Here is a 13,398-nt window from a genome sequence, read left to right as displayed (position 1 = left end):
CCCTTTTTGGCGGGCTCTGATGCAGTGAGCGCGCGGACCCCTCTCATTGGATGCGAGTTCGCCCAAGCTCGTCTATAGGCTGCAGCAGTTGCCGCAGAGCAACCAATGAGCTCGCTAGCTAGCCCACTCAAGGTCTGCAGCTGCCGCACTGCGTTGACAATGGATACAAAATTAAGGATAATTTTTTGGCTTCAATATCTCAGAAAAGATGCATCTTTCCCGTAGCGTAAGCTAGCATACGCAATACGAGAGAACCTCTCGTAAGTGAACTCCATACACAAGTATCAAGTGGCATGGTAAGAAAAAACAAATAAAATACAGTTGACTACAGTACTGTTAAATCAGTCTCTGTTCTCCTGTTCTTTTCCATCTTCTAAAAAATCAGAGCACATCTTGTCCACTTGAAGTTTTCCACAACAAAACATGACAATAAAAATCAATACGAAATCTTTCAGAGTCTTCCGTTTTTTGTGTTGAGTCAACACGGCTGTGGTCACATTAAGTTTCGACATCGCCAAAACAGCGTCACATGCTTATATCAAAGCTTATTTAAATAAAGTTCATGCTTGTGTACCTGGTGGAAAAAGCTTGGAATTTAATCAGAACAGATACAGTTCCACAACGAATTGATTTAAAGTTTTAGTTCATAATTCTGTGGAAAAAAATGATTAAAATCTGTGCCTGTCAAAGGAAATACTTTTTTGTTGACACTGAATAAATGTGTGTGTGTGTAATATATATATATATATTACACACACACACAAATGCAGTATATATAGTATCTGCCTTTTCCAAACACCTTAGTTATCAGTATCTGCAAAATACACTATTGGTTGATCTCTACTCAGCAACACATGGTTATCCCTTACAATGACTTGTTAGGAGGCACACACTCTTCACCGGTCATTTTAGAAATGTGTAAGCATAGTAACTCGAGAACTCGACAGCCAAACAAATGGCACTTTTCCACTTCAGGTTACGGTTCGACTCGCCTTACATTTCTGAGCTTGCTTTTCCACTGCAGTTTAGTGCCACCTCAACTGCAGTGACATCATCTTAAACTTGACGTAAAACAAAAAAAAAAAGAACACTGCAGCTAGCTACTAGCTCATTGTGCTGCACAAAGCAGCTGTTGCATGGTGATTTTACACAAGTGTAACAGTTAAATTGGCCTGTTTGTTTTAAAAGCAAGCTTTCCAGTAGCTTGTCAACTAAATAAAGTGAAGCTTTCAAGCAGAATATAGAGTTAATGTACCATCCTCCATCGTGGGCTGCATACGTGGCTGAGTCCAGGGCACTTTCCCTCCCATTTCTCGCCGGTCTAGATAGCGTCCATTTAGTCATCACTTTTTCTTGGTTCTGTGGTCACTTTTTATTGACCATGGCGTGGATTTGCGCACAGCCATTTCTTATTTACAATTCGAAAGTCGCATGAACAAATTATACTGCCAACACTGTAGCTAACTTCAAAACTAGCGGGTTGATGTAACGTGTCAGAAATCCAGTGACGCTGGTAGTGACTGCTCCTTGACCAATCAGTGATCTGCAGGGTTTTTGTGTCACATTTAGTATCGGCTCGGCTCACTTGGAACCTCGACAGAGGTGGAACAAAGAGAAGTACCAGGTACTATCCACAGTGGAAACCCCCCAAAAAGCGAGCTGAGTCCAGTTGTACAGTGCAGTGGAAAAGCCCCAAAACACACCTCTCCTTTCAGTGCTGAAAATGTGCTGAGAAGCTCTGCCCCCGAAATTCATGCACAAGCAATAGTGTTGTGTGGATCAGTCTGATCTACTTTGTTTATTGTCCAATTTACAGAGCCAGGGCTGTGTATAAACACCAGATTTTTTTTTCCATACACAAAACGGACAGCTAGCGGACCATGAAGCGATATTCGTGGAATTTGACAAAAATGTATTGGATTAAAATAATTTACTCCATTAGTAGAATTTAAAATATTCTTAATGCGGTCGCACGCTGGACGAGAAGCACCACGCCGTGTCAGGACACTAGTATCAAACACACGGCACGTCGATGCAGTTCAGGTTGCAGACAGTACACAAAAAAAGTTACCAAGGTTTTTCCCTTGTTCAAGAATGAAGAACTCTGAAGTAAATAATCTACATGGTTTCAAATTTTAGAACACGTAGTTACTGTAACAGAGCTCTGTGAGAGATCTGTGCTTCTCATCTGTGATATCAGACACACTGGAAAAGTTCCGGGAAATTATGCATGATTTTATGCGCATTTGCAAATTATGATCTGAAGTTTATTTCCTTTAAAAGCTGCATGTACACGATAAAGTTTAAAATCTTGTTTTAGCGCAGCAGTTGATTGACAGGTAGAACCTTTCACCCAAGAACCCCTCACTTTCATGTAGATGCCATAATGGATGCTACGACCCTGAATGTAGTACTTAAAGATCTGAAGTATGATGGATAAAAAAAAGACCATCATGGAAATTTTAGAACTCAGTCTGACAGAGCAACTGATAAAGATTTTTCAACAGATTTTTGCTGATAATGGTAGTACCAAAAAGCACCAATTAGCACAGATTAATTAGTAAAACCGTTATATCAGTATACCAATAATACATATTTCTCATTTTCTTTTCTTATTGTTAAGATATGCTCAAGACACAACGCATGTGCTGACAGACCAAGATAATCGCATTTTTAATTCAAACCCTTGCTTCAATTTACAACACTTGATTTATCTATTCAAAATAACCTTCAGAGGCCGCTGATATACAGTAGAACAAAGTTGTACAAAAGAACACGGAGGACATAACAGATAATTTCAAAAAGCAACTATCAGCACAGATTATTCCATAAACCGATATATCGGTCTACCGCAATAGTTAAAAAATGCCACCGCAACATCTCTAATGCTAGGGTGTTGTAGGTGGTTAGTGGGAAGTTGAACTTACTTGTTCTCATCCCGTTTTTCTTTCTTCAGGGCGATATTCTGTTCTTGCTTTTTCTTCCGCTCTGCCTTCTCTTTCAGACGGGCCTCCTTCCTGTTCAGCATTTCTTGTAGCTCCTCCTCAGACTTTTTGACTGCAAAGAGAAAGCACATTTTTGGATACCTCTCAATAATAATTAGGGCTGTATTGTCCTAGTCGATTAATTGGTCGATACGTTCTGGTTCGACCAAAATTCTGATTGGTCGATTTTTTGCCGCGTTCATTTCATCAGTTTTGCCGCACTGAGGCGCGCTCATTTCATCAGGTGGAAAGCACTAACTGCTAATGGGGGGGTTTCAGAGTACCCCTGTTACACAGGTAACAGTCTGTCTTCAGAACACCCCCCTTGTTTTCACTTTTTTTGGATTAGCCCAACCCACTGGAGAAGAGCGGTAGATAGGCTATATGCGGAATATTATTTATTGTATTATATTAGTCAGTCCTCGTCCAACATGTCGACAGTGTGGCAGCATTTTGTTAAAATTGACGGGAAAAAAGTAGAATGCAAAGTTTGCAAGAAACAGTTTGCCTTCCACAGCTCGACGACAAACATGTCGTATCATCTAAAAGCGGTAAGCTCACTTGTCTGCGTTAGGTTGCCCTGTCTGTTTTGAGTAGGCTAACGTTATATGAATGTTTTAGTGTAATAATCGTTTTATAACTGCAGGCGCACCCATCCGCAATGACGGTAGCATCCCCCACCCACACCACGCTGGATTTTAAGCCTCCTTTATCATCCAAACGGAAAAATAAAATCACGGAAGGAATTGTTAACTTTATTGCTCAGGATATGAGGCCCATTGCTGTTGTGGAGGGCCAAGGTTTTAAGAACCTGTTAAAAGTTTTGGAACCTGGATATACACTGCCAATACGCCACACAATCATGCATGCACTAACCGCAAAATATGCGGGACTCAAAGAGAAAGTTTCAGAGTTAATACAACACAGCGAGGCACTGAGCTTGACCACAGATATGTGGACATCTCTTAGAATGGAATCCTATATGACAGTGACTGCCCATTTCATTGATGGAGACTGGAAAGCACAGAGTCTTGTGCTTGAGACAAAACAAATAGAAGAGGCGCACAGGGAATAAACATTGCTGCTGCGACTATCTGAAGTTGCTGATTCATTTGGAATTCAAGAAGCAAAGAGAATTTCTATTGTATGTGACAACGCGGCTAATATGGCACTCTGTGTGGAAACACTAAAGGAATCACATAAATGGCCAGAGATGCAGGAGCGTCAGGTGCGCCGGGCACACTTTGCAGCTCTGTATTAACGCTGCACTCAAACAAGATCCAATTTGTCGTGCCGTGGCTGCATCACGTCATCTGGTGGGACATTTCAAAAAGGGGCACAAAGCAAAAACTGGGCTAAAACAAAAGCAGGAGCAGCAAAACTTCCCTCAGCATGAACTAATTCAGGATGTGTCTACACGTTGGAACTCAACATTTTCGATGTTGGAGCGACTGCTGGAGCAACGCTGGCCCATTACCGCAGTGCTGTCTGACCCAAACTTTACAAAGAAGAGCGACAGCAGTACACTGGACCTTATCACAGCACACTGGAATGCGGTAGAGGACATTAAAAATGTGCTGAAACCGATGACAACCCTGACCGAGCTGCTGTCTGAAGAGGACAACGTGTCCCTGTCTGCAACAGTACCCATGCTGGCAAACTTAAAGAAACGTCACCTGGCCATCGCGGATGATGACAGCCCCATTACCAAAACAATGAAAAGCAAGCTGGTCAAAGAAATTGACAGTAGGTGGGAGTTTAAAAACCGAATGATGATGACTAACAGTGTATACATTACAGCTGCAGTAGTAGACCCTCGTTTTAAGCAGCTGTCTTTTCTGGATGATGCCAAACGAGACGAGGCCTATACAGTAGTTGCACAGCTAGCAGAACGACTGAGTGCACTCAGCGCAGTCACAGGCGAACCTGGAAGTGAGGAGGAGCAACAGGTGTCAAAAAAGCAGAAAAACGACAAAGAGAAGGAGATTGCTATGCTGTTGCGCGAAGATGAGGACGACGAGGTTTCTAGAGAATCAGGTGGGAGAAGCACAGTGACAGAAGAAATTAAAAACTATCTTCAGGACAGAAACAAAATCGACTCCGGACCATTGGGGTGGTGGAAAAAAAACCAAGACAGATACCCGAGCCTGGCCCGAGTTGCAAAGCGACTGCTCTGTATCCCTGCAACATCCACGCCTTCTGAACGCATTTTCTCCAAGGCGGGATTTATTGTCAATAAAGCAAGAAGCTGTCTCCTTCCAAAGAACGTGGATATGCTTGTGTTTCTTGCACACAACACAAAAAAGTTTGGAGTGGACACTGATTGAAGTGTACTCTCTGTGAGTGAGTAGCCATTTGTTTTATTTCATTGTTTTTACATTATTTCGTTTTGAACATTAATAAATTTTGTAATGTTGCACATTTAAAGTATTGTTGGATTTGGGCACTTATTTTTATTTATTTTTTTGTAGCCTAACGCGCAATTGCGCTGTGCCCACTGTTTGTTTTAGTTTTGAGCCTATGCTTTATTTTTCTGTTATGCACTTTATTTCGTTTTGGACGTTAATAACAATTTTGCACATTTATTTGAAATACTTGTGGATTTGGGCATTTGATTTATTTATTTTTGTAGGCCTATTTGTTCTGAGTTCACATACCTTGTTGTTGTAATATGCACTTTATTTATTTTGTTTCGTTTAAAATTTGGCTGAATAACATGTTGTAGCCTACTTTACTTGTATGGTTCCCTTTTATTATTGTGCAAACTGCAAATTTATTTCTAGTATTATTTATTGGATTTGGGCACTTTATTATTATTATTATTTTTAATTTGGAGCCTAATGCGCAATTGCGCTGTGCCCACTTTGTGTTAGTTTTGAGCCTAAGATGCTTTATTTTTCAGTTATGCACTTTATTTCATTTCTGCTCTTGATCTGGTTTGTTTAATAAATATTCTTTTTTTTATTAAAGTGGATGTGCCTTTTGTGTTTAATAAGAGTAAAAGCTTTAAGTTAATAGTCTATTCGTGTCTCTGAAAAATGATAGTGTCTGACAGTTATAACTTCTTATTATAACATATGACAAAAATAATTGTTTAAATTATGTTGCATATTCCTCAACAGTTCTTGTGATGATATCACATGACAACATAGTAGGCCTACTATTTTCGGAAATCATAGGCTATGATATTGCGCAGGTGCACGTGATACAACGCTGTCAGAGCCGACAGATTCATGTGTCAGACTCATTTCAGTGCAAAATAATTAGGTCAAAAATGGTTTAATATACTGCAAATAGCCTACTAGTTTTTTATGTTTATTTATAATTAATTTAGGCGGACATCAAGGCTACCAAGTACTGCGCACAGTGCGCAGCTAATTAATTTAACGTTTTTTTTTCTAACGTCATTTTTAGTCGAAAACTTCAGGACTTCAGTCGACCAAGGTTTTCTTTGGTTGAATACAGCCCTAATAATAATCACTAGAACATATCTCTCTACACAAAGATATACTTACAAACAGAATGATAAAGCACTTTGCCATCTCCCATGCCTTCTAAAATCTTCACCAGCTGCAGAGTCATTCTGGGGCCAATCTGCAGCAAAACATGCATCCACAATTTTTCAGTTCTCATAAAGACATATGGAAAGAATCAATAGTGGTAATTTTGCTCAAGAGTTTCCTCACCTCAGTTAGCCGAACTGCGCACTGTTGAGAAGCAATGTTCCCACGGCCAGAATACACCTGAGGCAACTCTGTGATGTTGTGATCACCATCCTGCTCAGCCTCGCTCTCTGAAAGGTTGACTCCTCTGTAAAACATGTAACTCGTGAAATCGCTTAAAATAAACTAGGTATAAATTACTAATCTACATAACTTCTTTAGTATGAAGAAGCTGGTGCATCAGAGCGTTTACTTTGAAACATCACTGTTCCATCAATTACAATAAGTTTCATCATATGCATCAGACATTGTTAATTGTGGTGATGTTGTTAATGGTCATGAATGAAGGTTCATGAAGAACTAACTTCATGAGGAGCTCACTGATGTCCTCCAGCTTGCTCATGTTGGGAAACTTCTCCTGCATGAGCTTCTTCACCCCTCGACTCATGCCCACGGGCACCACCTTCAAGCTACTGCAGGAGGGATATAAGTGTTACTAGAGAAGTTCCAACCAATGTCATGACAAAAAGCTTTGATTTTAGGGTGCATCAGTGCGTTTACTTTGAAAACAATCATAGTATAATCATGTTTTGAACTTTCATCATGTGCCTTTATTTCCAGGACAAGTAAACAAGGAGATTTTACTTACTAATGACGAAACTCCACTTCCTGAGACACCGGATCGTAATTTAACAGCACACATCTCTTTATGCTGTTGAGGCTGATCTACAAGAGACAAGAATTTTGTGAGCATGTAAACATTCAAGAACCCTAATGTATAAACTAATCGGAGAAGTCACACCCCGTTATCTTGCATTTACACTTGATATGGACAAAAGTGTCCAGTGTGTTTAATTCGGATATTTAAACGTAGCCTCGAGCATATGGCTGAACCCTAAACTATGCTTTAATAAGTCCCCTTTCTGTTGGTCAGATTGGATTGTGAGGGGGGTCAATACACTAGGTGACCTATATGAGAGTGGAGTATTTAGACCTTTTGAAAATTTGGTTCAACATTTTAGGATTCCCAGATCTCAATTTAATAAGTATTTACAGCTGCGCCACCTTCTCTGCACTGTTTCTGGTGGCATGCAGCCCCCTAGTGCGGCAGATACTCTGGGAGTGGTGATTGCTGCTTTTGGGAAGGGTCATGAGGCATCAGTGTATTACTCCCTGCTAATCCAGAGTCTGGGTGATGGAGTTTCAACTTCTCTCAAGAGATTAAGTGAGGAAGATTTACATTTGTTTTTGGAGGAGGGAGTGTGGGCTAGGATTCTTAAAAATGTCAAGCCTGCACCTTATGCAATTTATGATTCTACATAGATTTTATTGGACCCCTCTAGATTGAATAGGCTTGGTCTTAAGGACACACCCACCTGCTGGCGATGCCAATCAGAAGATGGGGACAAAACCCATGTTTTTTGGGGGTGTTGTAAGATACAGGAGTTCTGGTTGAGGGTCCAGATTTTATGGGCGACGTGTTGGGTACTCGGAACTAGTTAAACCTCATTGATGAAGGAGATTAGTGAATGAAGAATTGAGCCCCCTCGTTTCGTGAGTGGTTCGAGTAGATGGGCAGGGTGGCAGCTTGGGGAGATTTGTCATATAGAAGGCTTGGCAACATGGATATGTTCATCAGGAGGTGGGGCAGATATTTTGCCTTTTTGGAGGGTTCTCGGGGAGGGGCATTGGAGGTTGATGTGTTGTTTTAAATGTGTGTGTGTTGTAGCCTTTTTGTTTTTGAACATATACTTTTGTATTTGACCACTGGGGTATCTGTTTGAGTTGGGTGGTCGGGTGGGGTGGTTAATGTTCGGAAGGTTTTGTAAATAATATGTGATTCCAAATATTCATTTTTTTAATTATCTTTTTTATACATGTTATATGGAATAAACAAAACAAAAAAGAACACATGACAAGGAAAATCAAAAGCAAGAGCATGTGAACATCAGATTTTTTCACTCATTACAATTTTAAAAACTATTCTTGCCAGGGATTTTCCTGCAGAGAATTACTAGGAGGCTGCCTCCGTCAAATTTTGTGCCGCCTCCGGCTCTCTACAAAACTCTGGTGGGTGTCTTCATGGAAAACACGAACAAACGTTGCACTCCTTTTTGTTAGAAATTCTTCTACCTGCCCAGTAGGGGGCAATATGCATGAAGAAAGTCAATCACAAAAAACACAAAAAGAAGAATGTGAAAGTAAATGTGGAGATTGATTATCAGTTTCTTACCCGCACCTATCATATCACATTAACCACTGGAGTCTTATGGATAAAAATTTTGGCACCCATTCGCTTGCATTGTATGGACCAAAGAGCTGAGAAATTCCTCTAAAACTCTTCTTTTGAGTTCATCAGATGAAAAAGTCATTCACATCTGGGATGGCATAAGGTGAGTAAATGATGGGAGAATTTTTGGGTGAACTATTCCTTTAACACCCACCTCAGCTGGTAAGAAATGCATGAGTTTATGTAAATGCTAATAAGTCACAAACAAATTAATCAGTAACTAGTGACCATCCCTTGGACAAAATCTGAACAAAGTCACAGGAGATGCATGTTAAAAATAGAGATGCACCGATCCGATACTGATGTTTTTAAATGGATCAGGTATCGGTCCGACGAGCCCGATCAAAATCAGATACAGTGTGTTAGTCATGTTAGTTACTGTAAAGCTCAAATTTACATTACTTAAATTGTATTTTTATGGTTCTTTAGTTCATATGATTTGTGCATTTTATTCAAAGCCATTTGAAGGCATGCGACAGCTCTGTGAATCACAAAAGGCTGCGTTTATAAATATATAAAATGCAAGTGCAGCTCCAGCTCGTCAGTGAAAGGCGCTGCTCCGTTTACACACACACTCGCGGCTATTTTTAGCCTTCAAGTGGTGCGCACCATTTGAGCGCTATTCACAAACAACATCTCAGATGTAGATTCTCAATAGTTTGGTTCACATACAGGACTTCCTGGAGAGTTCAGGATGTCAAAATAAAAGTGTGAGGGTTTAAAAGGTAAAGGTGCACGATTGAGATATATATTACTATTATAATATATATTTTTTATTATCATTTTGAAAATTAAAATATTTGTTGAATGGGTTTAAAAAAAAAAACTGTGAATGAAACGTAAGCTGATATCTTACAACTAAATTGACAAAAAAGGAGAACGGAATTCTTTAAAGTCCAGAAACAAGTTGAAACAATTTTGCAGCAAAAAAAAAAAAACATTATCCAGAATACTAGTTAATAATAAAGTTTCTTAATAAGCTATACATTTAGATTGAAATAATGTGTAGTTTGAGGTTTGTGCTTCTCTACATAATAAAGAGCACACCCAAATAGTTCCACACAATAACGAAAAGATATTCTAAACTGTATCGAATCAGTATTGGCCGATACTGAGATTTCCGCAGTGAAAATGCTGTGCATCCCTAGTTAATACAAGGTGTAAACAGCTTGTGACTGCACTACTTGAGGCTAATAGTTCCCAAATGTTTCAGTAAGTTACCATGTGTACGTTGATTGAGGGGAACATGTTCTGGAACATGGTGGCCATCAGCTTGATATGCATTCCCTCTGTGCCAAAATTATTTAGCACTAGTAATGGGTGATGGGAAAACTGCTGTTCATGCATCCTGTGCCTCTTTAAAGATGAAACCACATCTTTGATGAGGGTGTACTGGAACAAGACGACAATTTGTTTTCAGAACAACACGTTAGAAGAGCATCACTTATGATTAAAGAGAAACTAGACATCAGTGCATTTACTTTGAAAAGACATCACTCTAGAGTCAAAACAATTTTATGTCATCATTTGTGTCCAAATGCCCTCAGATATGAGAAAAATCAAATTCAGGGCAAAAGTAGTGGACATATCACCTTGGCAACACGAAAGTAAAGCGTTGGGCCTTTGGGAAGTCGTGCAAGTCTCTGTAAAAAAAGAATGACTTTGATTAGTTGAGCCTGAATTTGTCTGCTTAATTTCAATCACATCAATCCTTGATGAGGCAATACATTAAGACAACATTCTAGACATCATAACTTGCTTTACGTAGGCATTGCCAGCACTAAAAGCAGAACAAGATGTTGGCCGTGTATGGAATGGCATACTACCATACCACGCTACATAGATAGCGGCAGCAGCAGTAAGAAATGTATGGAGATAATGCTATTCCAAACTCTGCCATTCTCTATAGCACTTTTCATGTGGAGTTCAAACTTCAAAGTGACACTTATTGCCCTGACGCAGGGCTCCAGACTAAAAAAAAATTACTTGGGAGCCATTGGCTCCTTAACTGAAACATTATGGACTGTTGATCTCCTGTGATTTTCAAACACAACTGTCTCTAGAATTTATTCAGAATGGTGTCAGAAACCAAAAACATCCAGTGAGGGGCAGTTCTGTGGACAGAACTGTCTTGTTGATGAGAGAGGTCAACAGAGAATGGCCAGACTGGCTCGAACTGACAAAGTCCATGGTAACTCAGATAACTGCTCTGTACAATTGTGGCGAAATCTCAGAATGCTGCTCTGAGATGCGGGTTGGTGCTGTTTTGGAGGCATGAGGGGACCTACACAATATTAGGCAGGTGTTTTTAATGTTGTGGCTGCTCAGATATATATATATATATATATATATATATATATATATATATATATATATATTAGGGCTGTCAATCGAATACATTTTATTATATGCATTACATGGTGTCCTGATTAATTTATCGCAAATACAAATATTTGCTGAGAAAGCCCTCATAAAACAATAATGCAATATATAATGATGAAATAATGATATATAGTTATCTTTAAATATTTAAAAATTATATATTTTTTTAATATATATAAATAAAAACATTCAGATAATTAAAGTGCATTACACTGTTGTGGCAGAAGAGTTCATCATTAATAAGATAATACATAAAGCGGCTTTAGAATACAATTTTTTGTTTACAACCATATTATTGATCATAAGTCAATCATTGGTATACAGTTCACAGCAATACATTTCACAAGTGAATTTGTCAATCAGTTGGAGATTTATTATGAGGACTTGTTTAAGGACCTGTCAAAGAACACCAGCGTCAGACATGCTTGTGTAGCGTCTCGGGTGCGTTGCGTCATAAACAAAGTTTTTAGGTCACTGTGTCAAGTTAAATATAGTTTAATACTTAGAACACATCTTGAGATCCCTTAGATCGGATTTGCGCTCCAAGTGTTTTGAACGCAAGAATGTAACACATGTTTGGGTTGTTCTGCTGCTCAAGGATGTTTCCTTCACTATATAAACTGTGCATTGCCATGCAGTTTAAGTTTCACTTACTGTCCTCTGGAGTAAACAGGTGGTACTACAAGCTTGCATTTCTCTGGAGTCTTCCATATTATGGTCCGGGGGCATTGCGATTAATGGCGTTACTTTTTCTTACGCGTTATTTTTAGTCAAATTAATCGCACTGAATTAACGCGTTAAATCGAGAGCCCTAATATATATATTATTTTTTTCTTCATTCAAGTGGTGTGGGACGTTTAATTATAAAGAAGCCCGAAATACACATGGGACTCCTATTTTGAAATGTCTGCGCTCCCAGTGACTGACGGATAATTTGCTGAGAAAGTGACACTGATTCAAACTGCTAACCAGAGCTCCCGAGTTCACTTCACACCGCATGAAAAAGACCCGTTCAAGATTCATTTGGTCACAACTCTCTCGTGCTTTCTGGGCTGTAATGAGCTTGGAGCACATGCTGGACATCCAGCACCAGCGGAGACTTGAGCCATGATAGGTCAAGGGGGAGAGGTCCAAAGAGGGGTAGTCTCTGATCCAATGCTTACAGTAGGTGGCAGTAATGCACTATTTTTACTTGCAATCAGCCATTAAAAAAAAAGACTTGAGAGCTTGGTTTGTTGTGTGCTCAATTGGTGATGTGCGCTCTAAAGATGTATTTAATGACTCACAAGTTGATATCTGACAAAACCGCAAATGAACACACAACCCAACTGTCACCAATTGCGACTAGATATAAAACTTGTCGCAACTGATTATTTTTGGTCGCATTTGCGACCATTTTAGTCACAGTCTGGAGCCCTGTGATGCTTATGTGAATGCAGCTTCACAATTGCTGTAGCAACGTGGATGGCCAAACCTGAAGGACAAATGTTGTTGAGGGCAAAGGTTTAAGAGATTTAATGAGCACTACAATGAATATGCAACCTATGGAGATTTCAATTAATCATCCTAATTAGACCCACTATGGGAAACGTTTGAAACTTGAAATGGTGCAATTTTAGTGCATTTCTATATTTATACTGTGAAAGGCTTTGTATGGAAAATGTTAATAAAACAATATTGTTACATATTGGGATTAAATGCATTTTGAGGACTTGCAGTGTGTTTTAAGACTTTAATGGCAGTAGCCGAATAAAACATTTATAATACTACAGATATTTGATTGTATTCTGGCACTTTTCCACTGTATGTTATGTTTCGACTCAGCGTCGGTGGCATTATAGGCTGATTGTCATAGTTTCGCCGCCTCTGTTATTGCGACAAACAATAACACAACCGCTAGCTGTTAGCTACTAGCTCATTGTGCTGCAAAGCAGTTGTTGCATGGTGATTTTACACAAGTGTAACAGTTAAATTGGCCTGTTTATTTTAGAAGCAATCTTTCCAGTAGCTGGTTGCTTTCAAGCAGAATATAGAGTAAATGTGGCTGAGTTCAGGATAATCTCCCTCCCACTGCTCGTCG

At 39.4% G+C, this 13,398-nt stretch overlaps 1 protein-coding gene across 1 annotated transcript in view; it reads right to left on the bottom strand.

The window, feature by feature from the left end:
* The window catches only part of LOC127648039 (suppressor of SWI4 1 homolog), a 31,854-nt gene that overhangs the window by 14,359 nt on the left and 4,097 nt on the right, over positions 1-13,398 (bottom strand). Inside the window, exons 4-10 of the mRNA XM_052132616.1 lie at positions 10,529-10,579; positions 10,158-10,328; positions 7,296-7,372; positions 7,012-7,119; positions 6,671-6,794; positions 6,500-6,578; positions 2,928-3,057 (exon numbers count right to left, since the gene is read on the bottom strand). Of these exons, the coding sequence (XP_051988576.1) occupies positions 2,928-3,057; positions 6,500-6,578; positions 6,671-6,794; positions 7,012-7,119; positions 7,296-7,372; positions 10,158-10,328; positions 10,529-10,579 (740 nt within the window). The remainder of the gene's footprint in view (positions 1-2,927; positions 3,058-6,499; positions 6,579-6,670; positions 6,795-7,011; positions 7,120-7,295; positions 7,373-10,157; positions 10,329-10,528; positions 10,580-13,398) is intronic.

This window comes from Xyrauchen texanus, chromosome 8 (assembly GCF_025860055.1).
Source record: "Xyrauchen texanus isolate HMW12.3.18 chromosome 8, RBS_HiC_50CHRs, whole genome shotgun sequence".
Classification (NCBI taxonomy): domain Eukaryota; kingdom Metazoa; phylum Chordata; class Actinopteri; order Cypriniformes; family Catostomidae; genus Xyrauchen; species Xyrauchen texanus.
Note: the sequence above shows the minus strand (reverse complement) of the source record. Positions and strands in the feature narration are given on the sequence as shown.